The following is a 10,446-nucleotide window of genomic DNA, read 5'->3' as shown; positions in this document are numbered from 1 at the left end:
GTTGGTGGTGGCTCCAAGCCCGAAGCGTGCCGCCTCCTCGTGTCCCTTTCTCTTCCTTGGATCAGCGTCTCGTCTCCTTGTTTGCCACGAACCCACGACGCCCTCGTCGTCCCGCGCCCATCTCACCCGCCTCTCCCCTCCTCGCCTATATCAACAAACCAACCGGTTTCTTCGCCGGTGAGGCTATGCACCGGTGATTGGCTGCTCTGCTCAAGCCAAGGTAAGCCACGCCTTTCTTTCATTCCCACTGGTATTATCTCTCTCTATCCGCTAGTAAATTCAACTTGGTAAAATTGCTCGGTAAAAGTTGAACCGACATCCGACATGTGTGTAAATCTACAGTTCTATCCGGCCTTGTTCGGTTAATCTTCATGAGAAAGGGATCGAAGGTTGAGGTGTGGAATAAATACTCTCCAAATCTCCTTCAATTTTCTTAGAGGAAGGATTAACCCAAAAAGACCTTAGTGTGTTAATACTTTTGGTAAACTTCAGATTATTGATTTTTAGCTTACTGTATTACGCTTGATTTTGTTTAGTACTACATCGAAAATACTGATCGATCGACGGTAAGAGTGCAGGTTATCGATCGTCTTGGACATGGCCGAAATCGACACTAGGCCGCTTGGATCTGTACGAGCAGCACTGACCCACTTCCAGCAGAGAGCTGATCATCACAGCAGGTTTAGCCCAGATAGAAATGTGCGTAACTGAACTGAAACTATCCACAAAAGTACAAAACTGCAATTCCATTTTAGTTCCTGGATTCCATCTCTTCTCACACACTTGTCAATTGTCAAATGCAGCTGCAGGAGATCGAGATCCTGACGAAGGAGCTCGCGAGCTGCAGGATGCAGCTCGAGGTGAAAGAGAACGAGAAGATCCAGGCCAACCTGAAGCTCGAATCCCTCCAAAACGCCATGCAAGAATCGTCCGACAACCGGATGATCGCAAGGCAGCAATCTGAAGCTTCTGAAGAGTGCAAGGCACTGAGGGACGAACTGACCGTCGTCAGAGGCGAGCTCGACGCCGTCAGGAGCTCGAACTCGTTTCTGCTGAGAGAGATCGAGCTGATGGAGACGAGGATGATCCTGGAGAAGGAGAGCATCAGGGACTCTCTGAATCACGTGCTGCAGATCAACGAGTCCGTTCTTTCGTCTGCTGTCGCCGCGATCAGGGCGGAGGAGGAGAGGTCGGTGTTCTTCCAGGAGATCACGCTCGAGTTCTTGAGCTCTGACAAGAACCGGGAGGTGATCGACCGGCAGGTGGAGATGATCAAGAACCTGGAGAGTGAGCTGATGGCGAAGACGGTGGAGATCGCTTACCTGCAGTCGCAGCTGCAGCAGGTGAAGGAGCACTGCATTTCATCGGAAATCATCGCAGGGAACCAAGAACAGCAAGCGGAAGCATCGCTGACGCTGGGCAATGGCGACGCGGAGGCTGTGGTCGTCGCCGGCGGCGGGTTTGTCGCGGTGATCTCCAAGGAAGACGACGGCGGCGGCGAGGAGTTCTACACGAAGGAGATCGAGCACGATCAGCAGCAGGCGGCCGGGGCGGCGGGGCTCGCCGTCGCCGATGGGTACGTGCTCGTGGCGAAGAGCGACGGCGGCGACGCGGACCTGAAGGGGAAGCTGGAGGCGGCGCGCGCGGAGATCGGCGACCTGCGGTTCAGCCTGGAGGAGGCGGTGAGGCGGGCGGAGCTGGCCGAGGAGGCGAAGGCGGCGCTGGAGAGGGCGCTCAGGGAGGAGATCCAGAGGAAGGCGCAGCCGCGGAACACGCCGTCTCTGACGACGACGACGACGACTCCGGCGAAGCCGCCATTGACGGAGCCGAGAGGAGGCGACGGGAGGCCATTGCCTGGAGGCTGCCTGACACTGGGGAAGGTGCTCAACATGAAGTACAAGTAAAACTTTTTCAGGTTTTTTCAAGCAAAGCATGCATGAATTCAAAGATTTCAAGTGATGCTGGTGTATGCCTATGACTTGTTATGATTACATTCATGTGCTTCCTTAATTGTCTACTTAAGATGTAGTATGACTGTATAAGCACTCAAATGGATGCCATATATATTAAACTAGTTAGGTGGTCCGCGCAATTGCGCAGCTAGCACGCAAACAAAATCATATATTTTTCCGTATGACTTTTACTTAAAATTTATTAAATAGCTATCTTATTGTCTTAAGACTTTAAAAGACCAAACCTTATCATTCCCGTATTTCTAATTATATAGTTTTTAAAATTAACACTAGCTGCTACCCCTTACTTCTGTCATATCCTTCTTTATTTGCTTGCTCGATCTGCCACTATTTCTATTCATTCTCCTTGAAACCTCTAAAAAATGGATCTTATAGTTTTTAGAATTTATTGTCTCGTTAGGTTTTGTTTTTATAATTTCTATAAGTTCCGTCAAACGCTACCATTATACTCCTCTATTGCCCATCCATTGTGTTTTCTCTTTATTGTCATTGGGATTTTAAAAATCGAATATAATTATTGTTCGGGTTCAATTTTTTACTTTCTAGAAGTCCCGCCAAACCGTCAGCGGCTTTACTACTGTACTTCTTTATGGCTTGCCCGCTGCCTCCACTCTTTATTGTCATTGAGATTTTAAAATCGAACATGATTATCATTATTTTTTTTACTTTTTAGAAGTTCTGAACCTTTAAAAATTGGATCCTGTAGTTTTTAGAGTTTATTGTCTTGTTGAGTTTCATTTTTTATAATTTTTAGAAGTCCCGTTAAACGATGCCACTATACTCGTCTACAGCCTATCCGCCACCTACTCTTTATTGTCATTGGGATTCTAAAAATTGAACATAACTATTGTTGAAATTTATTTTTTATTTTCTAGAAGTTCCGCCAACCGTCGGATGCTCTGCAACTATACTCCTATACACTTTGCCCGCTGTTGCTTCTTTTTATTGTCATTGAGATTTTAAAAATTAAATATGATTATCACTGGGGTTTATTTTTTTGTCTTTCTAGAAGTCCCGGCAACTGCCTTACCCGTTTGCTTCACGGCATGCCTGTCGTCCCTCCTTTTAATCGTTATTAAGATTCTATTTGGTGTTTTATTAACGGTTTTTATATGTCGTATCAACCGCCACCACTCTACTTCTTTATAGGCCTGTTACTTAATTTATCTCATCATGTGTTTTACATGGTTTTCTTTTAATAGTCTTTATTTTTTTATCACCAGTTTTAATTATTTATAAATTGTATTCCTAAATGATTTTTTCCTTTTTCTAATTAATCGTGTGTTAATTGTTTAATGACGATTAATTGTATATGTGCAGCAGTGCAATCTTTGTTTATTTGACAGCACAACTCTTGTCCGTGTAGGTTTATAATTGAATTAGATTATATGTGTACTGTGTACACCGCCAAAGAAATAGAAAAGGAAAGACTCATAGTATGTAACGTACACAGTACATATATATGGACTTATCTTTTCTACAACAAATCTATACAGTTAAAATCTAGAATTGAATCAAAGGTTTTAATTAATCTCGTATTGGGTTCTTATATGGACTCCTCTTACAATATTGCTTATTTCTAATTTCGAATTTCAGCTATTTTTTAGATTGTATTTCTACTTGGACTCTTCTTTTTTTTTTTCTTCGATTAATGTGGGAATTTCTAGCCTCCACAGCGAACGTGGTGCCTCCTTTTCGAGCTGTCTTAATAATATAATAGATAGATAGATACTGTTTAGGCAGGTATTTAGTTTGCATTAACATTTCATATCTCAATATTTTTATAATTTTATGAATGGTTTTAGTACTCTTTTTTTCCTGAATTTAGAACTCATTGCCTGATGATTTATGGACACCTCCAAAGATGAAACTCATTTTCATTATTCTAAAAAGACTGGAATGGTATTTCTTGGAGCAAAGGAGACATTATCTCGGGAGATATTGAAGAATTTCTCCTTTCTTTATTCACAGCTTTATATACATCAGACAATTTAATGGGTACCAAATCTTATACTGCTAAAGTTGGAGTAGGATATATACCCAGTTAATTCCCATATTAAAAAATCCATTAAATTTCTGCCCGTTTGAGCCACACCATTCTCATCTATTTAAATGCCTTCTCCTTGCTTGTCATCGCCATTGCCATCGTCATCACAGCACAAATCAGTCAAATAGTCAAACAAAACACACACCACCAGCAGCAGCTAGCCATAGCCATGGCCATGACGACCCGCACCCTCCTCCTCGCCGCCGTCTGCGCCGCCGCCGCCTTGCCCCGAGGCTGGAGCCCGATAAAGAACATCGACGACCCGCACATCCAGGAGCTCGGCAGGTGGGCGATCACGGAGAACAACCGGGTGTCGCCGAGCGACGAGCTCACGTTCCACAGGGTCACCGGCGGCGAGCAGCAGGTGGTGTCCGGCATGAACTACCGCCTCGAAATCGAGGCAGCGAGCGGCGGCGGCGACGTCACCGGCAGCTACGGCGCGGTGGTGTTCGAGCAGGAGTGGAGCAACACGCGCAAGCTCATCTCCTTCGACAAGAACCACAACTTCTGAGCTCCCCGGAGGGCGATCGATAGCTCTCGATCGGCAAGATTTATGTGTTGAATAGCTCGAGTTGTTTTGATGTAACCATTGCGTGGATATTTTGTCCATCCAATTATTTTTCACATCGATAAAAAGCCAGATTTCTTCTGATCTCAATCTCTTTTTTTTGAATGAATGAGGAAAACAAACCTGTTCAAACAACACCATTAATTCCTCACAGGGCCCACATGTCAGTGAATATTGCTGTATGTGTAGTACCGCAGAGGATCTGAATTCGATCGCCCCCTCCTTTTGTTCTCCTTTTGTTCTGGTACCAAACTATAAACGCATGGGTGACACTATATATATATTTGTCAACAGATATGACATTGCTCTTTGGGGACATTAAGGAGATGTTCTTTTTGATAAGGGTACATGGTACAGGGCATTAGAGTCGTTTCCTCTCCTCTTGTACTGAATATGTTACCCTTTGAGTCTAAATCAAGCAACAATTCGATCCCCAAATTCACTATTTGACACTTTTAACTGCCCCACGCCGGCAAATGCATGAATGGGAAATCACATAAATGGGAAAAATACATTTTTATAGGAAATTAAATGCATATGTAAAGTTGATAATTTTAAAACAAGGAGTAGGAAGAATACAGAAATATAATTCTTTGGATGGTTAACAACACTGGAAAATAGATGAAAGAGATATACTGAAATATGAAAGAGATATACTGAAATGGAAGCTTCCAAACGATTGGACCTTCTGCTATCCTTTTTCTTTTTAGAAAAATCATGCATTGTGCCATTGCAAAGGAATTTTACATGATTTGGAAGCGCTAGTATTTTGTTCTAAAGGTCAAAGGAGAAATTTTCCTATATATGTGACTTTGTTACCAAGGGCACTTTATCAACCTTATGTGAAAAGTTCATTTTATCCCGAGCAGTGCATCTCACCTTTGGGAAGTGCTTCATATGTTCCGGGGTAAGATAACTCTTCCCGTGAGGTCAACAAAGTGCATTTGGCTAAAGGCTAACGGCGATGGTAAAAAGAAAGAAAAAAAAATACTCTCTCCGTTTCAAAATATAAATATTTTCAGTATAGTGATAAGTCAAATATTTTTAACTTTAACTATTAATAGTGAGAAAATAAAAAAGATCAGTCATGTAAAATTAATATTACTATATTTATGTTAAACAAACTATCTAATACGCAACTCTTTTCATTTAAAATATCTTACTTTTATAGATATTGTTGATCAAAGTAGTATCTTGGAGACTGTGTCAGAGTCTAAAAATACTTATATTTTAGAACGAAGGGAGTATATGTTATGGCATTTTGTAAAACTCACATTCATCTACGGCTATTTTGTTGAATCAATCACATGTCAGTGGCAAAAAGTAGAATTGCTCCCATCCCGTCAATACACAATTGCATTTACTGTATCCCAAAAATTGCCTACTATTTTGCTCTCAGATTTCATATCTAAATAATTGATTTGGAAATCATTTAGAGATCCCAAACTATATGTACTTATAACCAGATAGAGTAACATGCATGAGAGCAAATCAAAGCATATCCCAATTTGTAAAATTACAAACCTGCCAATTAATTTCTTCTTATTTAGTGAGCATAATACATATACATGTTAAGATATCACCAGCAATTAAAAGGATGCTAATTGAATCATACAATTGGATAGGTAGCAATTAGCAGCCTATAATTTTCTACCTGTTGGCAGCCACACCTTTCCATCTATTTAAACGACCTCTACTTTGCTTCTCTTTTCACCTTCACCCACTGTAAAAAAAAAAAAGTTTAACCGCAGCAGCTGCAGCTAAGCTACTAGCCATGACCATGAGGACCAGCAGCCTCCTGCTCGCCGCCGTCGCCGTCGTCGCCATCGTCGCCGGCGCCACGGCGGCCACCGTCGGGTCATGGGAGCCGGTGGACATCAACGACCCGCACGTCCAGGAGCTCGGCCGGTGGGCGGTGGCGGAGGAGGACAGGGGGGTGGCGGCGGGCGGGCTGACGTTCGAGAGGGTGACCGACGGCGAGAAGCAGGTGGTCGCCGGCGTGAACTACCGCCTCACCCTGGAGGCGTCGAGCAGCGGCGCCAAGGACGGCAGGTACGAGGCGGTGGTGTACGAGCAGGACCCGCGGAGCAACGCGCGCAAGCTCGTCTCCTTCGAGCCCATCCACTGATCGATCGAGCAGCTAGCTCTGCGACGGCGAAACTCCGGCGATCGAGATTGCTTTGATTAATTACCAAAGTGTGGTGTTTATGTTTTTATTTATTTACTCCTGCATGCGTGGATAGGCTTGGCCCATCCATGTAGCGTGATTGCGTGAGATACTGAGATCAATAAGAGGGGAGATTTATATTTTCTTATGTTCGTAAGGTAAAATTGTTGAATGAATGGATGGAAATGAAATTGTTGAAACAACATTGATCATTTATCTCCAGGTTCCCTTCGTTCTGCCAGAATCCAAATTAATAAGGTTTCATTTCTTCATTTTTTTTTAAAAAAAAGTTTTTGAGCTCTTTAGGGTCACACACAAATACATGTCTGTAATACACATTGTCAAACTTAACAAGGTCAGTCATTTCCTAGCGAATAGGGGCCGTAGTGTTGGCCGTTCTGAGTTTTGGCCGGACGACAGTTGTAACCTTATCTCACACCTGGTGAGTGTGGACAATTCAGTAATCTAATGAATTCCCTTTCCCCGCAAAAAAAAAAAAAAACTTAACAAAAATCTAAATATTTGGATCAACTGACACATGTATAAATCATATGACAATTTCCGGTGTTATTAAAAATTTAAAATGAACCGTAAAAATTTTGACCGCATAAAACACAAAGCATGTCACATTTGGATATTATAAAAACCACTTTTTCCAGGAATCCATACAACATATTCCTGTCAGTAGTGTGTTCAGTTGACAGGTTTGGTATCTTTGATCTTATAGAGGTTGGGCTTCTCTATACTCTCCAATCACAACACTTGGATTTTCTCTACTTGTGGTCTAGAGGTGAAAGGGTTGAGGATGAATGAGTAAAATTTTAAACACACAAATACAACTAAACCAATCACAACAAAATTACATATTTTTAGTAAGACAGATAGTTAGGTGTATGTAGAAAATATTAATAATATTAGATATTAAAAACAGAGAAAGTCCGTAACTTTTGAACGGTAGATGGCCGAATTTTCCATTAAGTATCTATTACTTATTGCATAGAGTATATACATATTGCAATGCACCAGCCAAAAAATTAAGAAATTAATTAACAAGGAAAAACATAGATCAACAAAGAGTAAAAAAGACAGTATTTCATATGCGTAATTCAACTATTTTAATTGATACTAAATCATCATACATCAAGATGGATTTGGATCCAATAAATTTCTACCTACTTGAGGCCTTACCATTCCCCTTCTTTTAAAGCATGTTCGAGATGGCGATCGAACAGGACCCTAAAATATTAGGGGACCCAAAATTTTCATACTTTAATTCATGCTAATATGTTCCAGCATGTTTAAGACATACGTTCCATTTCGTTTCATTTTGTAAAAGCTTTGCTCTTCCTTATTTACTTATTTGGCTAGAATAGACTTCTTTTCTTCAGGTCCAATAAATGTTCTATAGTAATGCACGACCATTTTAAATAACTATGACTAAACATATATACAAGTTCACATTCTTTGGATCTACCTATCTATTATAGAGTAAATAGTTCTTTTCACAATAAGAGTTATCCATACAGTGACGGTATTTAATTATGAAAGTTAATTGTCTAAGTAACTGACCCTATTAGTCGGTTTTTTTAAGATAAAGGAGCATAAGCCTTTATCTTTTTATTACTATTTTCTCCGCTTAATGAATAGCCGTTTGCTACCAATGGGGGAATGGCTTCTTATTTCCAATCTAGATGATTGGATTTGTACCAAAGGAAACCAGAAATTTCATATATAGTAGAAATCTAGGATAGAGAAGCTCGTCCTATTCATTGGTACCGATCATGAATACTTTAAAAATTGTCTTATTTATTTATTTGAACCCATGATCAGGTTCCATTTTTTTCACTTAATCAAAATTAAATGACTACAGCTAGACAATTCTTCTTGGCAATTGAAACGTGACTCTAGCTTGATATATTATGCAACCTTGGTGAATACATATTTGTGTTAATTCATTAAGTCTATTCTTTGATCTATATATAGTTTTTTTAGGTTATTCCTAAATGATCTATATATTTGTATTCATTCATTAAATCTATTCGTTATTTGTGCATTTGAGTAAATGGATATTGATGCATATGCACACAAGTATTTATAACCCACATGCAATATATTTGCTATTGGCTAGGAAACAGTGGGGATGATGCATGCATCGAGTTTGTTGCTAGAGTAAATATAGTATGAGAGAGTTATTAGCTTTTCTTGGTCTTGGTGTACCTATAAAATATATCAATTTGGAATGGAGGAGTATGTATTATGTGAAGTGAAATTTACTCTTCTATTTCTTAGCATTTTCTAACATTAAGTCTTATTTTATATTTTGCACCGGGTCTCAAATTTGTATGTATGGCCCTGGCGCCCTCTTCTAAGTTATCCTCGTAATCTAGATCAAACACTTTCACACTGCCATGAGGACCGTAGCATCCTCGTTGCAACCGCCGTCGCCTTTAAGATATTTAATATCTTAATATTGATTTGAAAATGTAGAAATTATATGTATTTATAACAAGATTTGTAGTAATAACATGCATGGGAGGGAGCAGATCATGCATATCCCAATTAATTTGTAAACCTGACAATGAATTTCTTGTTGCTTACTAAGCATATTGTATTACCAACACATCGGAAAGATATAAAGAACAAAATAAGTGGGGTACTTCATATGCAATCAACCAACGATATAATAATCGTATGCAATCAACGATATAAATGGATGATAATCACTAAAAGTCATACAATTATTTTTTGAATCTAAAAAAAACCATACAATTGGAAAGACAGCATCCAATAATTTTCTTCCAACAAGAGCCACACTTTATTCCATCTATTTAAACTTCCTCTCTTTTGCACAAGCAGCTAGCCTTTCACCTTCACACACACTGTAAAAAAAAAAAAAGCTCACAATGAGGACCAGCAGCCTCGTCCTGTTCGCCGCCGTCGCCGTCTTCGGCGCTGCCTGCACGGCGGCGGCCGGCGACGAATCCTGGAAGACGATCGACGCGAATGACCGGCACGTCCAGGACGTCGCCCTGTGGGCGGTGGCGGAGACAGACTGGGCGTCGGCGACGGGCGGCCTCACGCTCAACACGGTGGACGGCGCCGAGAAGAGGTTTGAGGCCGGCGTGACCTACTACCGCCTCACCCTCGAGGCGTCGAGCCGCGTCGTCGCCAAGTACCTCAGGTTCCAGGCGGTGGTGTACGAGGAGGGCGACGAGCACAAGCTCGTCTCCTTCGTCCCCATCCACTGATCGAACGCTAGCAGCTAGTCACTCCATCCAAAAAAACGAATTTATAATTGGATATAACACATTTTAATACAATAAATCTACACATAAGTATATCAAAATTCATAGTACTATAATGTGTCATATCCAGTACTAAGTTGGTTTTTTAGGATGAATAGAGTATCTGAAACTATGAGAGGCTGCGAAGGCAAAATTAATTCTGGCAAGATTTATTCTTTTTCATGTATTCCCTGTGTGGATATACCGTCCACGTCCACGACACGATACACATCCATCCATTCATGTATCGTGACGTGACGTCGATCAGTAAGATGCAAATTATATTCAGATTTTCTATTTTGTTGTTAATAAAAAAATATGGGAGAAATCTGTTGATTTTTTTTATCATAGGATATCGATGCACACCGATGTTCGTGCTGGTCGTTGGGTATATTCGTGCGCAACAG

The 10,446-nt window shown here is 40.9% G+C and overlaps 4 protein-coding genes across 5 annotated transcripts; all 4 read left to right on the top strand.

The window, feature by feature from the left end:
* The first annotated feature begins 111 nt into the window (after positions 1-111).
* LOC127768583 (uncharacterized) lies at positions 112-2,083 on the top strand. Of its 2 annotated transcripts, none has more exons than XM_052294191.1 (3): positions 112-220; positions 579-699; positions 804-2,083. In XM_052294191.1, the coding sequence occupies exons 2-3, from the start codon at positions 598-600 to the stop codon at positions 1,902-1,904; spliced, it is 1,203 nt and encodes a 400-aa protein (XP_052150151.1). In that variant the 5' UTR covers positions 112-220; positions 579-597; the 3' UTR covers positions 1,905-2,083. The 2 variants fall into 2 exon arrangements, with proteins under 2 accessions (XP_052150151.1, XP_052150152.1); XM_052294192.1 differs by lacking the exon at positions 112-220 and adding an exon at positions 350-395.
* A 2,053-nt stretch (positions 2,084-4,136) lies between these two features.
* Positions 4,137-4,592, top strand: LOC127768767 (cysteine proteinase inhibitor 6). Its single transcript, XM_052294412.1, has one exon. The coding sequence runs from the start codon at positions 4,190-4,192 to the stop codon at positions 4,529-4,531; it is 342 nt and encodes a 113-aa protein (XP_052150372.1). The 5' UTR covers positions 4,137-4,189; the 3' UTR covers positions 4,532-4,592.
* A 1,698-nt stretch (positions 4,593-6,290) lies between these two features.
* Positions 6,291-6,882, top strand: LOC127768938 (putative cysteine proteinase inhibitor 7). The gene has a single exon (XM_052294607.1). It carries the CDS (start codon positions 6,363-6,365, stop codon positions 6,714-6,716), a length of 354 nt encoding a protein of 117 aa, XP_052150567.1. The 5' UTR covers positions 6,291-6,362; the 3' UTR covers positions 6,717-6,882.
* A 2,776-nt stretch (positions 6,883-9,658) lies between these two features.
* On the top strand, positions 9,659-10,003 carry LOC127769055 (putative cysteine proteinase inhibitor 9). The gene has a single exon (XM_052294755.1). It carries the CDS (start codon positions 9,659-9,661, stop codon positions 10,001-10,003), a length of 345 nt encoding a protein of 114 aa, XP_052150715.1.
* Positions 10,004-10,446: the final 443 nt, after the last annotated feature.

The sequence above is a fragment of the Oryza glaberrima genome, chromosome 3 (genome assembly GCF_000147395.1).
Source record: "Oryza glaberrima chromosome 3, OglaRS2, whole genome shotgun sequence".
Lineage (NCBI taxonomy): Eukaryota > Viridiplantae > Streptophyta > Magnoliopsida > Poales > Poaceae > Oryza > Oryza glaberrima.
Note: the sequence above shows the minus strand (reverse complement) of the source record. Positions and strands in the feature narration are given on the sequence as shown.